Source organism: Lutra lutra, chromosome 10 (genome assembly GCF_902655055.1).
Source record: "Lutra lutra chromosome 10, mLutLut1.2, whole genome shotgun sequence".
In the NCBI taxonomy this organism is placed as follows: domain Eukaryota; kingdom Metazoa; phylum Chordata; class Mammalia; order Carnivora; family Mustelidae; genus Lutra; species Lutra lutra.
The window spans coordinates 7,206,082-7,226,880 of NC_062287.1; the positions used below are offsets into that span (position 1 = coordinate 7,206,082).

A 20,799-nucleotide genomic window follows, 5' to 3' on the forward strand; every position below is an offset into this window, starting at 1 on the left:
GCCATTTTTTTTTTGCAGTTTTCTAAGGTTTTTTTTTAACAACTATGGGAATATAAACACTGACCTGTTTTGTGTGTGACATTTTGTCTGTGCTGCTGCTTCATGAAATGAGAATTATCCTTATCAGTTAATAGTTGATTAATTTAAAGATGACTTGCATACATTTGCATTTGAGTAAATGCAAAACTTAAAAGTCTAATAAATGATTTAGAAATTAAGGAGAAAATATTTCCTACCTTATAATAATAAATTTGGTGATGCTGTTGGAGTCTTTGCTATCTTTTTCAACATTATATTGATCATTTTTAAGGCACTGAACAAAAATAGATTCTCTACTATTCTTTGTCTTGAGATTTCTTATAATAATACCTCATAAGTTTTATACATGACGATACTTTGACAAGTACTGCAGCCTATGAAAATATTCTTTTCAGCTTTTAAATCTTAAGACTAGTGTTTAATTTTTTTTTATTGAGTGATTTCAAGATATTGTGGGGGAAAATTTAAGTCTCATGTGAAGTCAGGGCAATCTTTCACTGATCTCAAGTGGGTGAAGAAGGATTTCAGAACAAAGTTTTAAAAAAACAAATGTTCATGATCTCAGGGTCCTGGGATCGAGTCCCGCATCGGGCTCTCTGCTCAGCAGGGAGCCTGCTTCCCTCTCTCTCTCTCTGCCTGCCTCTCCGTCTACTTGTGATCTCTCTCTGTCAAATAAATAAATAAAATCTTTAGGGACACCTGGGTGGCTCAGTTGGTTAAGCAGCTGCCTTCGGCTCAGGTCATGATTCCAGCGTCCTGGGATCGAGTCCCGCATCGGGCTCCTTGCTCAGCAGGAGCCTGCTTCTCCCTCTGCCTCTGCCTGCCATTCTGTCTGCCTGTGCTTGCTCTCTCTCCCTCTCTCTCTAACAAATAAATAAAATCTTTAAAAAAAAAATAAAATTAAAAAAAAAAATAAAAAACCAAATGTTTCCCATCCGGTCACAACAAGTAAGGTTATTTCAGATTTGGATTATGTAGCGGAGATGATCTAGGCCTGGTAATTGAACTCCTTTGCCCATATTTGTACTATTTCATATTTAGTCTATTGATTGATTGGAACTAAAAATAACTATTTAACTGCTTTGTTGACATTGGGTAACTTTCTCTCACGTAACCAGTGAAGTACGGAACATGAAGAGAGTCCTGTCAGTGTGGGGAAGAAGTTTAACTAGAGTATCTTAAAAAATATGGTGCCTGACCAGATTAGATGTTGATTTTTTTAAGTAGGGTAGGTCAGTATTAACAATCATGTTAGCCCAGTGACTGTAAGCTTTTTACTTCCATAGTTTCTATAGTTAGATGAGTTGTAAATTACAAGTTAAAAGTGTGTGGTATTCACTAAATACATTTGTGTATACAAATGAGTTTTCTCTGGTTTAATATTATAAAAAGCAAATTGTTGGTAATCTCATAGTTTCCCTCCCTATATTATAACCATATAAGAAAGTGATACAGTAGAGCAGATTTACACACTATCATGAACACTTCTTTTTATATTAGACTGAAGTGACAGAGAAAGATTTAAATCCTTAGCGTGGATAATTTTTCGTTTAAAAACTTTGTAGTATTTGGTTTTGTTTCTTGAATGCTGTGAAAATGAAGAATAATTTCGCTTATTCTGTAAAGATTTCATGTCCATGTTCCCCAGTGGCTGTGTTTTTCATGCAGTATTCATCTTGTTTGAAACTGTCCAAAAGGAAAACACTTGAGCCCAATATTAAAATAATATTTCCTAGTTCAAGTCCGGGATTTGGTCAGTGAGTCATTATCTTGAAGAATTATCTCACAGCAGCACTTCTGCAAAACCCAAACTTTTCCGGGGAGATCAGAAATGCTGCCCATTAAATACACTTCCTGCGGTCGGAGCAGACTGTGGGGTTGACAGAACAATGATGTCGGAGCTTCCAGATTGGTTTGGCAGCTGCATTGTTCTCGGAGGGTAAACCAGACGCACTTAAGTCCCAGTCTCTTTTATAGGCTTTTGTTCATACCAAATTCTTGTTTCACTGGGCTGGCGTTCACGGTGGCGTGTTAAAGGAGTGCAGCTTAGCAACCGGCCTCTGGTTGCCAGGCAGCCCGGCTTCCAATAGGTTTTCCTTGTTCGAGATACTTTTGGTGGGGAGCTCTGCGCAGGCCACAGTGCAGATTTTCCTTTTAACTGTATCCCTTCATTAGGATTCTGTTGTGATTTGTTACTTGCATTATGGTGTCAGTATATTACAGTAGTTAATAAATCACGGAGTGTAAAGATTTGCTTTCAAAATCCCTTCCTCAAATTCTAGATTATTGGGCTCATGCATATCCATATTAATAGGAGAAAAAAATGTTTGAAATGGATACAGCTCCGTCACAGAGCAGATGTATGGAGAGCTCTCCTAAGGAGTATTTCTTTTTATCGGCTGTGCTGTCTGGAGTCAGGAGAGCTCGATGTTGCTTTAAAACTCAGCAGTGCTGTATTACGAGGACAATGTTATCTGTCTTCTCAAGGGTTACAACCTGAAGAAACTCCTGTAGAATGTGGAGTTCTACGCTGAGGAGATCTTAAAAGCGGCGTTATCAAGCTAAAGATCCCATGTTCTATTCTCGGGTGTTTATCGCACTTAGTATAATTTATTTCATTATGTAGCCATATTTCCCTCCCTAATAAGTTCACCAAGGATGCATTCAGATATGTGACTCCTTAGAAAAACACTTAGCATTTTCTCTTAACATTTATTTAATAGCTCCTTTCTAGTGTAAATAAGAGCTCTAGAATAGAATGTTTTTGCAATTTGCTTCTTTAGATTATTTAAATAGGTGTCATATGACCGTCTGAAGTCCAGCCACCATCGCCAGACTGGCGTTATCCCTGGATGGAACCCCGGAGTTGCCCTAGGAAGTAAACTGCTCATGTGACTATGTCCTCACGCTGAAACACAAGGGCAGAAATAATTTTATTTTGCTAACCTATTCCCGGTCAAGAAATAGCAGTGATTCCCAAGAGACTTTAAGGAACATTGACAGAATAGCAGAAGTGTTTTAAACCGTAAAAGCATTCCTGTGGGAGGGAGGGGGGGGAGGAGAGAAGATGACTTTTTAACCAAATGCGGATAGTGGGTAATTAATTATCGATATAGTACAGAAGTATTTTCTTTCTTTTTTTTTTTAAGCTTTTCTTTTTTTTTTTAAGATTGTATTTATTTATTCAACAGACAAAGATCACGAGTAGGCAGAGAGGCAGGCAGAGAGAGGAGGAAGCAGGCTCCCTGCGGAGCAGAGAGCCTGATAAGGGGCCGGATCCCAGGACTCTGGGATCATGACCTGAGCCGAAGGCAGAGGCTTTAACCCACTGAGCCACCCAGGCGCCCCCAGAAGTATTTTCTTACATTAGATTCAGAAATCAAGATAACATGTATTCAGTGTACTTTAACTCATTGCTGTTAATTTCATGTGACCTGTACCATTTCTCTGCTTTCTGTAAATGTGCAGAGAATAAAGGAGTTTTTCCCCCTGGAATGAAATAGATGGCACTGTCCCTGACCCTTAGTAAGGGTAACATACCATTAAAGTTTGTATTCTGATACTATGCTCTGTATCCACAAAATAAGGATTGTTAGGGCAAAACTATTCGTCTCCTAACTGGAGTATAATTCACTCGGTGATTATTTAGTTCTTTGTTGACTGTTCGAATTTGTTGACTGTTGTCACCTGTGCTCTTTTAGCACTCCACCTAAATTCTATCTGGAATGTCTTCAGATTATTGTTAAGCTTGATCCAAATTAATGTCAGTTTTTCAAGTATAGTAAGTTAATGTTTTCCTTTCTTTGCATATGGCTTTCCCTTCAGATAATCTTTACAAATGTTTCTGAATTCTTTTAGAGAAAATGTACGTAACCTATCACAGTTCATCTAGAACCTGCCTTTCGGCGATATTGTAGGTGTCGCTCTGAAACACTGGCCTTTCTGACAGTGGAGAGATCTCTTCCACGAAAGGTCGAGAAGTGCACGATAGAATGGGAAAAGTCACGCAAAACTAGGTTCAAAAAAAAAAAACAAACTCCAGTTCCACTAGTTATTTTCTTTGTTGCCTTAGAGGGATTGTGTGGCATTCTACTTCCTAGCTTCTTTATCTGGAAAACAGGGCATGGTACTATCTGGGGCAAAGGTGTTGCGAGGGCTGAGGAGATGGAGAGAAACCACCGCGCTGGATATTCCGTAGTCTGGCAATGTTCTTTCACGTTCTTTATGGGAACAGAAATGAAACCGTCCAAAACTCTAAGTATCTTACATGTTTTTTCTCTAGGAATACGGGGTGCTTTGCATTCAGGAATACAGAAAAAATAGCAAAGTGGAGTCAAGTACCCGTAACAGCTTCATGGGCTTGAAGGATCATCTGGGGCATGACCTCGGCCACCTTTATGCGGAGAGCACTGACCCACACTCAAGTGCACCTGTGCCGTGGTCGATGGTAGAGAAGCCGACAATGGATCAAGGGCACTCCGGGAAGGAGGAGAAAGACGTGTCGGGAGGGAACGCGAGCTCCGGCGACTCGGACGGAAGCGCACATTCTGACAACGAGGCCGAACGACTGAGCGTTTCGGTGGAGCCGTGCTTGTTGACCAAGACTCACAGACAGCTGTGCCGGTCGCCCTGCTTGGAGCCCCGCGTGCTCACACGCAGCGACCTGCTGCGAGACTTTCCGCCCGCGGAGGCGCCGGCGGCCTGCAGGGAGGCGGCGCAGCCCCCCGACGCGGTGCGGGAGTACCAGACCAAGCTGGAGTTCGCGCTGAAGCTGGGCTACTCGGAGGAGCAGGTGCAGCTCGTGCTCCACAAACTCGGGACCGATGCTTTGATCAACGACATCCTGGGAGAGCTGGTCAAGCTGGGAAACAAGAGCGACGCCGAGCCGGCCGTGAGCGCGATGCCCAGCGCGCCGCGGGACTCGTCCTCCCTGGAGTCCCAGCGCTCGGACTCGCCGATGCAGGAGCCGCTCGCGGACGACGGCGAGAACCTGAGGCCGGTGGTCATCGACGGCAGCAACGTGGCCATGAGGTGAGGGGGGCCGTCTGCGCCCCTTCTTCCCCTCCTGGGGGCGGGGGGCTTGCTCGCTTCGGGGCCGGTTCTCTCCTGGCAGTCGGTGAAGTCGAGATGGTCCCGCATCCCAGCGCTGGCCTACGTGTGTCCTAGTTGTGTCACCTCTGGTTTTCTGCCATTCTGCTTCGGGGAGGGGGTCAGCATTCTCACCGCACTTGTCCTTAAAGACAGACCCTCTTCCCCCCTGTAAGTCTCTCTTTCCTTTCCCTCATCCGGCTACATTACTGTGGCATTAAAATTAGCGCCATGTCCCTGGCCGAGTGTTAACCGCCGGTTGTAAGAGAAGGTCTCGAGTTCGGTGATATTTGGCAGCTTTGAAATCTAGTTGGAGAAATAGTCTGTTTCTATGCGAGTCAAATAACCATAGGGAAAAAAGGCCAGTTCTTTTCGAAAATTATTTTTATTGATTTGGGAACAAATCGAAGTTAGAGTTTCAAATTTCTTTTGTTTCACTTAAGAAATGTAAATTCAGGGGGGCCTGGGTGGCTCAGTTGGTGAAGTGTCTGCCTTTGGCTCTGGTCGTGATCCCAAGCGTCCTGGGATCAAGTCCCACATTGGGCTCCCTGCTTGGTGGGAAGCCTGCTTCTCCCTCTCCCTCTGCCTGCCACTCTGTCTCTCTCTCTGTCAAATAAATAAATCTTTTTTAAAAATGTAAATCCAAAAATAATTCCTTAGGAATGGGATTTTTAAAAAAGCAAAAACTTCTAATGACATTCTTTTTACAAATTGTGATAACATAACATTTTAAGTGCCTCTAAATTCAATTAGTATGAAGTTAATTACCCACAATGTTCTGAACACTGGTGCGGATCTAAAAATAGGGAAAGGTGTCCACTCTTTTCAGAGAGCTTAGAATTTCCTGTATTATTTCTTAGGAAGTGCTCTGATGTTCTCTACCACAGGTATCGTCTGGAGAAGCGTCTAGACCAGTGCTGTTCCATAGAAATATAATGTTGGCACATACCTGTTTAAATTTTCTGGTACCTACATTAAAAAATGAAACAGGTAAAGTTGATAGGAAAGGACATATTTTATTTAGACGCATACAGCCAAAATATTATTTCAACATGTGATCACTAATGAGATATTTTGCATTATTCTTCTGGTAGTAAGAGTTAAAACTGGCCTTGTTACATTTAGAGCATGTCTCAGTTCAGACAAGCTAGACTCCAGCGCTCGGTAGCACCCCTAGCCAGTGGCCGCCGTACTGGATGGTCACTTCTAGAGACCTAGGTCACTTCTAGACACCATCCCACACACAAACTCACCAAGTGCAGGTCCAGAGGTAGTTCATGCATCGCCTTTTGTAACCATTCCCCCAGCTAATAAGAATGTGTACTGAAATCTGGGAGCCACTGGTTTTTAGCAGGTGAGAGTAAGGGCTTGCACCCAGGGTGTGAGAAGGATCAACTCACGATCCTCAGTATAACCTTTTCAGGTGGAAGCAGTGTTATCTTCCTTTCATTTACAAGCAGATGAGACTTGCAGGGTATTAATTGTTTATCCAAGGAAAAGCATAATTCAAACCCAAATATGTCTGACTTCTAAGTCTGTGTACTTTTTATCTGATAATGAGAGATAGAAACAAGTTGAAAAGGTTCAAGCCAGACCTTTTAAGGTCTTGAGTGACAAGCCAGAGAATTTAAACTTGACCCTAATCCAAAGGTACCTGAACGTTTTTGAGGAGAAGATGTAGGAAGAGAGTTATTCCTTAAGCTCATAACCCGGCAGTGATGCTTAAAGTGGATGCTGGAGGTAGGAGATCAATTTGGATCTCCCCACAACCCTTTCTGATGGACTAAAGAGGGCCTCGAGTGTCCTAGAGTTATGAAGCGTAGGTACGGCCTTGAGAAGACTTTCAGTAAAATAATCTCTGTTGTTTAATCTTTCCCAAACTTAGCCACAAGAATGATTTTTTTTTTCCTTGTAATCCAGAACTAGGAAATGGTTACCTAAGCAGAGTGGTAACTTGTAAAGCCAAAACATCAGGAAATCTCCAGAAGAAAGAGTAGTGAGGGAAGGTGATAGGATCTGGAGGAACCACCTAGAACTGTAGCCAGAAGTCAGAATCCCCAGGGGAGTCCTAAAACAAAATACACCTTCTAGGACTCTACTCTTGGAGAATCTGAATCAATGGGGCTATAATAGAGCCCAAATAATAATGTATTTCTTGAGTGCCCAGGTATTTCTGGTACATAGCCAGTGTCACAGGTCATTCTGCATGAAATGTGAGTATTTACAGGTCAGGAGGGGAGAAGAGTAGCGTGAAAAATACGAGTGTTAGAAAAACCAAGGAGCCACGGATGCCATCAGGACTGGAAGGAGAGCAGGCTTTAAGGATAGACTATCCTGTGCGTAGTACTGAAAAACGATCAAAGGACATGACAGCCAGGAAGTCACTATTTTCAGGAATTCCATTTGGCATTGAAGATAGAAGCCTAGTTACAAGGATGTCAAGAAATTAAGGATCAAGAAATTAAGATCAGGGCCTCTGACTGGCTCAGTCGGAGGAGCGTGTGACTCTTGATCTCAGGGTTGGGAGTTCGAGCCCCACACTGGGCATGGAGCCTCCTTAAAAATTAAAATTTTAAAAAAAAAGAATAAATAAATAGAGCTAGATTGGTGTTCGAGAAAGTTGACGGAGGAAGGGAAGAAAGAGGAGGAAGAAGTGTTGGAGGAGGATTTTGTTTAGTTTGGGGTTTAAGAATGAGCCTAGGTAAGCAGAGGAGACAGGGAAAGCATGTCCATAGGAGAGGAAGGCGGTAACCACGGGACAGTAACCGGGACAGCTGAGCTTTGGAAGCCGAGTGCTGAAGGGGGAGAACAAGACGGGCACCAGGGAAGTATCTGGCAATGGAGGTAAATGCACCGTGAAATGTACAGACACAGACAGACAGGAGGGGGAGAAGGGCAGGAGATTTCTAGACATGGAGCCCACAGAAATGAATTCGTAAGATGGATGTCATCTAGATAAACAGTGTCACAGTTGGAACAGCCTCATGTCCACTCCCACGACCAACACTTAGTTCCCAGTGGAAATTAAAATTTCCACATGGTGGAAATCCTCCCCAGGAGAACTGTGGTTCAGAACTAGGCGGCATCCTGAAGGCGTGTGAACACGGTCTGTCCTTCTGTAAGTAGGAAGACGGACGTCTGCCCCCACACTCGTGCGGCCCCATCAGCTCCCCCTGCTGGACGGGCGGGACGGTGCAGAGTCTGCTCTTCTCACCATCTTGTATTTTAATCTGACGCTGGGACTGAAGTGCTCCAGGCATTTCAGGACAGAACAAGTTGACAGGAAATTTTTAGTATAGCAGCATTATCCTGTCAGTCACAATACAATGTTGTAGCACGTCCGTAACTCTGGAAGTGCCAGAGCTCGTGAAAATTCATAGTAAACTATATTCAGCCACTTGTAAGATCCTCATAAAGTAAGAGAAAAAAAATCATTTAAAAATACCTATCTACTTCAGATTCAAACTCTTATTTTAACAAAAAACGCGGACAGATTTCACCCATTTCATGTCTCATAAACTAGAACATGCTTTTACTTTTAAAATTAATTGCCCACTCACGCTAAGTTAGGCAAACCTATTACATAATTTGTACACATGATGTTAAAATAATAAGTAAATGTGGGGATGAGTTAAGACTAGAATACTATTTAATTTTCTTTCTGATCTCTCAGGCAGAAGTAGTGCATATATAAGATGAATATATTTTTAGTTTCATTTAAACGCCTGCTATAAAACTGATGGAAAATGATTCTTTAGATAGAAATTAGAAGTAGGAAAGCAAGGGTATTTTTATTAAAATTACCAAAGTAGGCTTTAAAAAAAAAAATGAGTTCTCTCTGTAGCACTTTTGTGATTCTAAGTATGTTGTTAAAACTTTCCAACCTTCCTTTTCAGAATTGTAAAAAGCAGAATTCTTATCTTACAGGCCTGTTATGAGAACTAAAGATAATTAATACCAAGTGCCTGGCATGTCATAGGTGCTCAGTAAATTATAGTTACTGCATTAGAGCTAGATTTAGTATTTCAACCTGGAATATAGTAACTAATGAATACTTTGTTATCCCAGGGTTTTGTTTTTGGGTTTGTTTGTATCTAATAAGCATAGCAATTTCACAGTCCATTTTATTTGTACGATTTATAGGAGTATTTTAATTCGTGCTTCAAGTTTATATTATCAGTGGTTTTCAGTGATGATTTCCCCAGTTTCATAAAGAAGACTTGGGCTCAGGGCACCTGGATGGCTCAGTGGGTTAAGCCTCTGCCTTCGGCTCAGGTCATGATCTCAGGGTCCTGGGATCGAGCCCCGCATCGGGCTCTCTGCTCAGCGGGGAGCCTGCTTCCCCCTCTCTCTCTGCCTGCCTCTCTGCCTACTTGTGCTCTCTCCCTCTCTGTCAAATAAATAAAATCTTTAAAAAAAAAAAAAAAAAAGACAACGACGACTTGGGCTCCTAGATCTGGGCGCCATCCAAGTCACACAGGGAGAAGCCACGTAAGCGAGATAGACACCAGAGCTCCCAGGAGAGCAGGGACCCTCCTAGGGGACCATGGAGGGGAGCGTGTTTCTACTTCCCCATGATTAATATGCTTTTTAAAATGTGCCACACTGATAGAGGTTCTGGGCAAGTTTGTTGAATAAGCAACTGACAATGACCCAGAACTTAGTGCAGCACAATTTGTGACACCTTTTCACTGCTGAGAGTGGAGGGCATAGCGTGTTAAAACAGAAAGGTAAACTATATTTGGGGAAAGCCCTAAACATTTACATATACAGTATTAGGCATTCACAATGTGTTTGGTTTCTGAAATGTGAAACAATGAAATTTACATTTAGTGGAGCTGGACTAACAAATCTTGACAAAAAGTGCAGTTGATTTGAAGTCCTTTAAAAAAAAAAACAAAGAGGGGGCACCTGGGTGGCTCAGTGGGTTAAAGCCTCTGCCTTCAGCTCAGGTCATGATCCCAGGGTCCTGGGATCGAGCCCCCTCATCGGACTCTCTGCTCGGTGGGGAGACTGCTTCCTCCTCTCTCTCTGCCTGCCTCTCTGCCTACTTGTGATTTCTGTCTGTCAAATAAATTTAAAAAAATAATACCTAGAGAAAAAAAAAAAAAGAAAGGGGGGCGCCTGGGTGGCTCAGTGGGTTAAAGCCTCTGCCTTCAGCTCAGGGCTCCTGGGGTCCTGGGATCGAGCCCCATTTCGGGCTCTCTGCTCAGTGGGGAGCCTGCTTCCTCCTCTCTCTGTGTCTGCTTCTCTGCCCACTTGTTAACTCTGTATTGTCAAATAAATAAATAAAATCTTTTTTAAAAAAAAGAAAGAAAGAAAAAGCCTGCAGATTGGTCACTGAGCCTCTTTCCTTCAAGGGGACACACCCGGGTAATGTGGATGTTCGGGGAGGCGTGTGCCCCAAGTGCAGACGCGGAAGGAAAGCATGAGTAGCGTGTACCCTGTTTCTGGAATGAAATTCTGAGGCTGTTGTGGTGTTCATTCCCTCCAAGCAGCTTTACAACTTTTCAGGCCCAGTGATTCCATCCAACTGAAGGTAGTTCAGTGGTGGGTATTGAATTCATCTCTGTCCAAAGATATCCAGTAATTTGTTCATATTTTTCCTTAAATCCACTGCTCTTCTCATCCTCATGTGGTTTAAGTGTCTGATGACGAGTCACTTCGCTAACCGTGCGGTCCTGAGTGCCACAGGGATGGGCACCTGGTAAGCTGGCCTGAGTGCCCGAGCACTTCGATTACCCAAAGTCCTCGGTGACTGTTCTGTTTGTAATCGAAGCGCGGTTCACGGACACGTGCTGTATGGGCTTCAGACGTCCACCGCGTGGATCTGACAGCGCCATCCATCATTCGGGGCTTGCCACGATAAGTGTAGTGACCGTACGTTACTGTGGTAATACCATATGCCCTACGGTGTATCTTTCATCTCAATGACTTACTGACTTTTTTGTCTGGAAGTTTGTACTTCTGAAGCCCTGTATCTATTTCACCCATCCCCACCAGCTCTCCCACTGGCAACCCCCCGTTTGTTCTCTGTATTGGAGTGTGGTTGTTCTTTTGTTCTTTGTTCATGTTTTTTTTTCTTAGATCCCCCATTTACGGGAAACCATAGGGCATTTGTCTTTCTCTGCCTGACTTACCTCACTTAGCCTAGTATTTTCTAGGCCCATCCACACTGTTGCAGATGGCACGATCTCATTCTTTTCTGTGACTAATATTCTCTGTGTGTGTGTGTGTGTTATGGGCACGTGCATGTGTGTGTCTTCATCCATTTAACTGGGGATGAACACTGAGGTTGCTTCCATGTCTTGGCTGTTGTCCGTAAAGCTGCAGGAGACATAGGAGGTCACACGTCTTTCTGAACTAGTGTTTTCCTTTTCTTTGGGTAAATACCCAGGAGTGGAATTACTTCATCCTGTAGTATTACTATTTTTAACTTCTTGAGGAGCCTCCACACCCTTTTCCAGAGCGGCTGCACCAGCTTGCTCTCCCACCAACAGTGCATGAGGGTTCGCGTTTCTCAACATCCTTGCAAGTTTGGTTTTTTCTATTAAGTTGTATGAATTCTATTTTTTGGATACTAACCCCTTAGCAGATAGAGGATTCGTAAATACCTTTTCGCATTCAGTAGGTTGCTTTTTCGTTCTGTCAGTTTCCTTTATGCAAAAACTTACTTTGGTGTACTCACAGTAGCTTATTCGTGCTTTTGGGAAACTGTCGGGTCCTGCACTTTTGTTTGGCAGTTTTTTGATTACTGATTCAATTTCATTAATAGTAATCAGTCTGTTCAATGTTTCTATTTCCTCCTGATTCAGTCTTCGAAGATTGTATGTGTTTGTGAATTTATCTATTTCTTCTAGGTTATCCAATTAGTTGGTGTAGTTTTTCATGATATTCTCATAATCCATACTATTTCTGTGGTTGTTACTTCTTTTTGTTTTTTATTGTATTTATTCGTGTCCTCTTCTTTTCATGATCAGCATCCTTTAAGGTTTATCAGTTTTATTTATCTTTTAAAACAAGTAGCTCTTAGTTTCATACATTCTTTTTTCCTTTTTTTTTTTTTTTTTGCTATTTTATTTATATCTGCTATAATCTTTATTCTTCCTTCTAGCCTTGGGTTTTGTTTGTTCTTTTTCTAGTACCTTTAGGTGTAAAGTTAGGTTGTATATTTGAGATTTTTTCCTTTTCTTGACATAGACTTGTATCACAATAAACTTGCCTCTTCCCGCTGCTATTTCTGTGTCCCAGAGATTTTGGACCATTTGTTTTCATTTCTGTCTCCATGTATTTTTTTAAATTTCCTCCTTAATATTTCAGTTAACCCATTCATTGTTTAGTAGCACATTTTTAAGTCTCTGTGCATTCTTGTTCTTTTCAGACTTTTCCTTATAATTGATTTCCAATTTTATATAGTTGTGGTCAGAAAAGACACTTGATATGATTTCAGTCTTCTTAAATTTATTGGGACTTGTTTTGTGGCCTGTCCTGTAATCTGTTCTGGAGAACATTCCTTGTGCACTTTAAAAATTGTGTATTCTGGGGCACCTGGGCAGTTCAGTTTGTGAAAGCCTCTGCCTTCGGCTCAGGTCATGATCCCAGGGTCCTGGGATCGAGCCCCACATCAGGCTCTCTGCTCTGCGGGGAGCTTGCTTTCTCCTCTCTCTCTGCCTGCTTGTGATCCTGTCTGTCAAATAGGTAAAATCTTTAAAAAAAAAAAAAAATCATGTATTCTGCCCTTTTTGGAGGCAATGTTTTCTCTGTCTCTTTTAGGTCCATCTGGTCTCATGTGTCATTCAAAGCCACTCTTTCCCTTTGGTTTTCTATCTGGGTGATAGCCCACTGATGTAAGGGAGTGTTACAGTCTCCTGTTACTGTATTGTTGTCCCTTTATGTCCTCCCTTAATATTTGTACTGTGGATTAGGTCCTCCTGTGTTGGGAACATAGGTGGTTACAGTTGTTATACTCTCTTACAGGTTGGTCCCGTCATCATTATGTAGTGCCCTTTGTCTCTTGCTCTAGTCACTGTTTTAAAGTCCTATTTCATCTGACATGAGTGTCGCCGCCCCCGCTTCTTTTTCGCTTCCATTTACACGGTGCACGTCCTTCTGCCCCTTCGTTTTCAGTCCGTGTGTGTCCTTACCAGCTGGAGACTGGTCTTGCTTTTTATCATTCACTCACCCTATGTCTTTGGATTGGAGCATTTGGTCTATTTATATTTGAAATAATTATTGACAGCTATGCACTTATTGCCGTTTTCCTCATTGTTTTGTTTGTTTTTTGGTTTTTTTCCCAGTTCTCTGTTCCTTTCTCCTTTTTCTCTTTCCTTGTGGTTTTATAACTCTCTTTAGTGTTGTGCTTGGATTCCTTCCTCTTTATTTTTTGTGTTATCTATTATAGGTTTGGTTTGTAGTTCTCACTGGTTGCCATTTAATATCTTGTGTGTATTAGTGTATTAACAGACTATATTAAGCTGATAGTCACTTAAGTTCAGACATATTCTCAAAGCACTAAATCTTTATCCCCCCCACCATATTTTATATATAGATGTCATATTCTACCTTTTATTTTTTATTTTGTGTGTCCCTTGACTAATTTTTGTAAATATAATTGATTTTGCTACTTTTGTGTTCAAGCCTCCGGACTGGCTTCATTAGTTATTAATCTACTACCTGTACCACATATTTGCTTTTACCTGCGAAGTTGTTTTCTTCCATAATTTTCTTGTAATTGTGGCCTTTTCACTTAAAGGACTCCTTCTAATGTTTTTTTGTAAGGCGTGTAGAGTGGTGATGGAACTTTCATTTCTGTTTATCTGGGAAACTCTCCTTCTATTCGGATTGATAATCTTGCTAGGTAGAGTATTCTTGGTTGTAGAGATTTTTTTCCTTCCTTTCAGCACAATTGCCACTCCTGCAAATGTTTATCCAAAACTTTATCTTTCCTGCAGAGTTTCTGCTTAAAAAAATCAGCTGATAGCCTTACGGGGTATCCCTTGTATGTAACTGTTTTCTTTTGCTGCTTTTTAAATGGTCTCTTGATCACCACTTTTTGGCATTTAATTATTATGTGTCTTAGTTTGGACCAGTGTGGGTTCATCTTCTTGGGGTCTCTCTGTGCTGCCTGAATCTAGATATCTTTTTCCTTCCCCAGATTAGGGAAATTTTCAGTTATTTTCTTATAAGTTTTCTGCCTCCTGCTCTCTCTTTCTTCTCTTTCCAGGACTCCTGTAATGTGAATGTTATTACACTCAGTGATGTTGCTCAATTCCCTTAAATTACTCTCACTTTTTAATTATTTTTTTTCTTTTCGCTCTTTGGCTTGGTTGCTTTCCAAACCTTGTCTTTCAGATCACTGATCTGGTCTACAGTGTCTTCTCATTGGCTGTTTATTCCTTCTGGTGTATTGTTTATTTCCATTACTAAATTCTTCAGCTCTGGCAGGCTCTTTTTTATATTTTCTACCTGTTTCTATAAGTTCTGAGATCATCCACTCTTCACCAGCTAGTGGGTATCTTTTAGGATCATTATTTTGAATTCTTTATTAGGCATATTGCTTATCTCCATTTCCTTTAGCTCTTTGATTTGATTTGATTCTTTTAGCTCTGTGATTTTGTCTTATTCTTTCATTTAGGACATACTCCTCTGTCTCCCCATTTTGTCTAACTCTGTGTCTATTTTTGTGTGTTGGGTAGGTTAGCTGTGTCTTCTGGTCTCATAGTGGTCTTGTGTAGAAGAGATGCTGTGTTCCCTGCTGTTGTGGCTGATTTGTGATAGCTTTCAGCCCAGCAAACTACAGTGACCCACTTTGCGTGATGTGGGCATACTAGGCAGGTTTGGTCTCCAGGCTATTGAGAAGCCTGAGGCCACTGCCATGGTTGGCTTATGGGTAGGCCGGCAGTCCGACTAGTTGTCTGCAGTTGGCTTCTCTGCCACAACTGCAGGCACCCACTATGGCCGTGCTCCCCATGTGTCAGAGAGGCGTTTGGTGGTGAGTGGGGCCAGCAGTCAGACTCGGTATGTGCCCTTAGCCTCTCTGCCACATCTGCAGGTGCACTGAAGGGCAGAGCTTTCTCCAGATGCAGCCAGCTTAGAGGTGGGGCTGCTGGAACTGTGGGCATGCTGGTGTGTGGGGACGTCTCTCCCTCCCCAGGCAGGAGTCACTTTGCAGCGGTTCTGGTCCCGCTGGGATCACCTGCAGGGTGTGCTGGGGGCAAGAGCTGCTCTGGAGGTTTGCCCACCAGGATGGGTGGATTAGATGGGACAGGGCTGCAGGGGAATGTCAGGGCAGGGTTTGTGTGCTGGCGAGGTAGGTGGAGAGTTGATAGGACTCTTACAAGCATCTGGCTCTCTGGGCTGTGGAGGGTGGGGATGAGAAATGGCACCCACTAGCACTTTCATTCTTAGAGAAATCTCTTGCGGTTCTCTGCCCCTCCCTCCATCACACATTTTAAGATCAGTCAGTAAACCCCTTGCCTGTATACCCAGGCACTTTCCAAACCACTGTTACTGTGCTGTGTCTCAGCGGAGTTATGTATTACTCTGGCTCTCTGGGGGACAGAGCTCCGTTTCCTGTTGCCTCTGGCCCTCCTGAAGTTCAGCCCTCCTGGTTCTCAAAGCTGGGAGGGCTTTCCGGATGTTCTGTGGACTCACCTTCCCAGGGCAGGTCTCTGGTTGCTGTGGGTGCCTGGCTTGCGGTCTGATCCTCTTGCCGCTCCCGTTTACGGTGATTCCCACCCGAGCTTTGGCTCCCAAGCAGGGCCCCACCCCTCCTTTCCTTTGCTGTAAGTCTTCCAAATTCTGATTAACTGTAGCAGGTCTGCTCTGTCAGTCTTCAGGTCATTTTCAGAATTTGTTATGTGGATGTAGCTGTTAGTGAGCCCGTGGGGTCCTGTCGAGGGGAGCCCAGCGTCCTGTTCTGCCATCTTCCCGACTCGAGTTCTTGATTTCTTCACTGTGTGTCCATGACCTGGTCACCTGACTTCATTAAAAGTAACTGTATCTCTATCTTTAGCTTCTACCCTTTCAGTGAGTAGTAAACAAGAAAACACCCAGAGCCTCATCACTCCCCTGCACGCTGATGTGCCACAGATTCTCCCGTGGAGCAGAATGAAGACGAGGCGCACCACTCTTCTCTTTCCGACGCGAACGAGTTACTGAAACGCACCCCCTACCCCTCCCCGCAATCACGGCAAGTCCTCTGTCTTGGTCAGGGAACCAGGCTTTCTGGATTTAGATCAAACCTCCTGACTAGTAGGTGGTCTTTATTGTTGAGAGAATTCGGATAGATATTTTCTTTGCTAATAATTTCGGGTGGACCACGTTTGGCCAATAGGATCCATCCTTATATTGTGTCTCTGGTAAGGATCAGGAGCCACTGAAAGAACTGAAGCAAGGGGGGGGGGAGGGTCGCATCAGATGAGCCTTTAAAAAGTTCGCTGTGGGGCGCCTGGGTGGCTCAGTGGGTTAAGCATCTGCCTTCCGCTCGGGTCATGATCTCAGGGTCCTGGGATCGAGTTCCACTGCAGGCTCCCTGCTCAGTGGGGAGTCTGCTTCTCCCTCTACCTCTGCCCCTTCCCTCACCTCCCCTGCTTGTGCTCGCTCTTTCTCTTTCAAATAAATCAATAAAATCTTGAAAAGCAAAAAAAAGTTCACTGTGCAGATAAGTTTAGAAAAGGATTTCAGCCCTAAGATTGCAGACGAGGAGACCTACTTAGATTTGAAAATATATGCAAAGGTTACGTTGTGGACAACTGGGGAAAAAAAAGATGAACTAGGAATATTCACTGCTTTCGTGTAGCAGTCACACAGCAGAGAACGGGGAAAGTAACCATTTCTACCTCTACCCCGCAAAAAGCTCAGGATAGGAACTGGTTATTAGTACACATCTCAGTGTTAACAGGGATGTACTCAAACACCCCAGGTGAATCGCTGAAAGTTTGAACAGAAATCAGATACAGATTTTAGAGTATGAGCAGAGAAAAATGTGTAAGTTGTGATAACTTTTCTTTATATCAAGACTAGTGGGGTAAACCAGATATTTATGAAAAACAAGCAGAGTTTAGCAATCTGTGTAACGGTACTTAGCTTCTGATCTTTAAAACGCAGAAAGGCTTTCATGTATCTAATCTGGTTTGTGAAGTTCTGTGAACTTGAGAACTCCTTTCAATGTAAATTTGAATATTGAAGGTCATCGCAGCCGGACTCTGAAATTTGCTGTCCATTATTTGGTGGATTTGCTGTCCTGTTGCCTGATCAGCATGTAAGTACAGGCCCAGTATCTAGTTAATAAAGTCCTCCCAGAGCCTACTCCCCACGTGTATGGTTTACACGAGGAGAGTTCATTCAGATTTGATTTGGTTCTCTCAACAAAAATAAATCGAAATTCGGTGCAGCAGACCTGTGTGTGTGTGACCACTGGCCACAAGTGGCTTTCAGCTCTTGTAATGCATCTGGACCAAACTGAGATATTCTGTAAATGTAAAATACATACCACATTGTGAAAAAGTATGTGAAATATAGCAATCACTTTTGTTATGTCTTAAAGTGATAATCGTTGATAAATTAAGTGAACTGAAATATTACTAAAATTAATTTCAACTGCTTTTTACTTGTTTTTTGCTTTTAAAAATGCACTATACTAGATCATTTAAAATTATGTATGTGGTTCACATTATATTTCTATTAGATCGCTTCTCAGTGGAATGCTTTTTATGCCCCAGCTTAATTGGGGCTTACCATTAACTAAAGGACAGCTTACTTTCCCCCTAGGTGAGCACTCTAGGTATTACTTACAGGTTAGTTGGCAATGTCCCATTTCTCTTACTGTTGTGAAGAAAGTCCTTAGAGACTACAAAAAGAAACAAGCATGACTAGTTTTTTCTGGTTTTAATTAGATCGGTACGGAGGACCACGAAGACAAATACTGGTAATATTCCACTGCGTCTCTCTATAACCCTGAATTCTCGGTTCTGGTTGTCATTAACCAGGAATTTTTTAACAGGCCGGTGTCAGAAAACTTTCATGTTATCTCAGATGTGTTTAAACCTAACCTAGGACTCAGCAACAGTAGCAATCCCATTACATACAAATGAAGCTAATTACAGATCCCCTAAGCAGTGTTACCAATTACAAGAAATAGGAAATGTTACCCAGTTATAAAAATAGGAAAATGTGACTAGGGTCTCTGTTTTCTACTTTTGCTGAAATTGAAGACATTTTTATACCTGCTTAACAGATATGTTCTCTTCAACATCTTTAGACTAATGACCCTCTTGGGTCAGGATCAGCTAGATATGCTTATTATTAATTTTGGCTTCAAATTATGGACCTTATAAGGTCAACACAGTCTTTCCCCTTTCCTTCTTCCTTCTGTTTTTCTTTTCTCAAAGCTCTCCTGACTCTACTGCTGTTACATCCATAATCAAGTGGAGGGTGATAGCAAACTAGTTTATATTTCGTATATTTTCATTATTGAACATCAGCGATTTTTCACTTTTTTTTAAGCGGTCTAATCCTGCAAATCTTGGCAGCATATATTTAAAACAGACAAAATCAGAATTCTGTTGGAGTCCTAGAGGTGGGCTTTTTTCCACTTAAAAATTCCCTTCCCTGCTACCTAGAGGTGTCTCTGAGCCACAGTGTGGAAATGGTGAACACAACTTGATGAACACTGACTAATGACTTCCAGTAAGGGAGCGTAGACTTGGTTTCTGGTGGTACATGCAGTGGTTAGCATCCTAACCAGTTGGTTTAGCTTCAGAGTGCTCTTGGTATATTGGAAAAAAGATCAGAGATGACAAATCTGAGGAGCTATTAGTGTGACAAAAGAGACATCAATCATTCGGTCGTATGTGTCTTCAGCGTAAAAGAAAATTTTGGATTTCCATAAGACAGTGCATGGAATTCATTATACATTATCAGACAATATGAAATTTAGACTGCAATGACAGAAAGTAGGATTTTATCTTATTTCCGTATTCAAGATTCCATCCAGCTGCACTCCTTTCTCCCTATTTAAGGAACATAGGAGAGATGTGAGAATTTCTTTTAAATCAGTGAAGAAGGTCTTAAAGCCACTTTTCAAAGAGTTCTTTGAAGTTAAAATACATTCACATGTCCAACATGGTTTATGTATGATCAGGCCTCTAAAAAATATTTCAAGCAATGAAATATTTGAAGAGCACCTGGGTCTCTTAGTAATTCAGTGTTCACTGTCTTTATTGTGAGTGTTTCCATGTTCCGGTAACTCTGTGATTAGCATCTAGTGCACCCGACTTCCTGTAATGTGACAGAGTTAAATCTGAACTTGAAGGGCTTGGCGCAGAAGATTCAAACCTGGTTCTCGAGTCTAAAGGGGTACCTCTGGCTCTTCAGTTTTTCATTGTAACGACTTGACAACCTTGCGAACGTGTGTTCTTATGGGTGGCTTCATGTGACAATGGCCCATTAAAGCCCTGGGGTTTACAGTCATCCTTGGACTATCCAGTGCAGAACAGAGTGTACTTATAAGTCACATTCTTGATTAAATAAAAAATGACCTATACAAGGTTATAAAAAAGGCCGTTCTCCTTGCAGCCCTCTGATAACCTTGATTACTTTTTGGTTTCTGTTGAAAACCGAAACAGTGTAGTGATCTCCAGACCTCAAATGTACTGTTCTCAAAATCACAATTTACTATCAGTGGTGAGATTAAAGCTAATGAAGATTTTGTTGGGTTCATTTTCACTCCAAAGCAAGTTTTCTCCATCTTCCACAAATTAGGATTACAGGGTCAAGAGAGTGTAAAGGCGCTAAAAGTTGTTTCTGCCCACTGTGTGTGCAGGACACCTTACGGACACTGCCTTGTTCGTCTCTCACCTGCAAGGTTCCTGGGTTTATCTCCGTTTTAAAGATGAGAAAACTAAGAGCAAGTAACTCCCACCGTCACACAGAAAACTGGTAAAGAATATACCCAAAGGTCATGTCATTTTCACCATACTGGGCAACTCGCTAAGCCATCCCCATGTAGTAGTACTAGTGTTGGAACTACTACAATAACTAGCTGTGCTAATGTATTACAGTATGACATTCTATTATTTTTATAATTAGATTTTAGATCAGTTATGGGAAAATCATTTTAAGAATAGCTTTCCTTGGATCATATAAGTAGTATACTTGCTACACAAATGTCAAAACGAGAATAAAAGTCACCTGTGATTTCCAAGTTTTTTGTTTTTTTTTTTTTTTTCATGAGTTCACCACTTTATTGAAGCACGGTTGACATACATGGTATTAGTTTCGGGTGTTCAACATAGTGATTCAGCAATTATGTGAGGAAATGCTCAGCGCAGTAAACCCAGTTACCATGTGTCACTACAAAGTCATTAAAATGTTGACTGTTTTCCCTCAGGTGTACTCTCTACCGCTGTGACTTACAACGAAGTTTGTACCGCTCAGTCCACGTCACGTGTTTCACTGTTCCCCTATACCCTTCCCCTCTGGCAGCCACCAGTTTGTCCTCTGTATTTATGGTTCTTATCATTTGTATGTTTGTTTTGGTATGTTGTTAGTTTTCTCCTTTAGATTCCTCATATGAAACCATGTGGCATGGTCTTTGTCAGACTTATTTCACTTAGCATAATACCCTCTAGGTCCATCCATGTCTTCATGAATGGCAAGATTTTACGGCTA

The 20,799-nt window shown here is 42.1% G+C and overlaps 1 protein-coding gene across 3 annotated transcripts in view; it reads left to right on the plus strand.

The window, feature by feature from the left end:
• ZC3H12C (zinc finger CCCH-type containing 12C) overlaps positions 1-20,799 on the plus strand; it is a 78,916-nt gene that overhangs the window by 31,691 nt on the left and 26,426 nt on the right. For all 3 annotated transcript variants that reach the window (XM_047692242.1, XM_047692243.1, XM_047692244.1), the window contains exon 2: positions 4,322-5,070. In XM_047692242.1, coding sequence (XP_047548198.1) covers positions 4,322-5,070 — 749 coding nt within the window. The remainder of the gene's footprint in view (positions 1-4,321; positions 5,071-20,799) is intronic.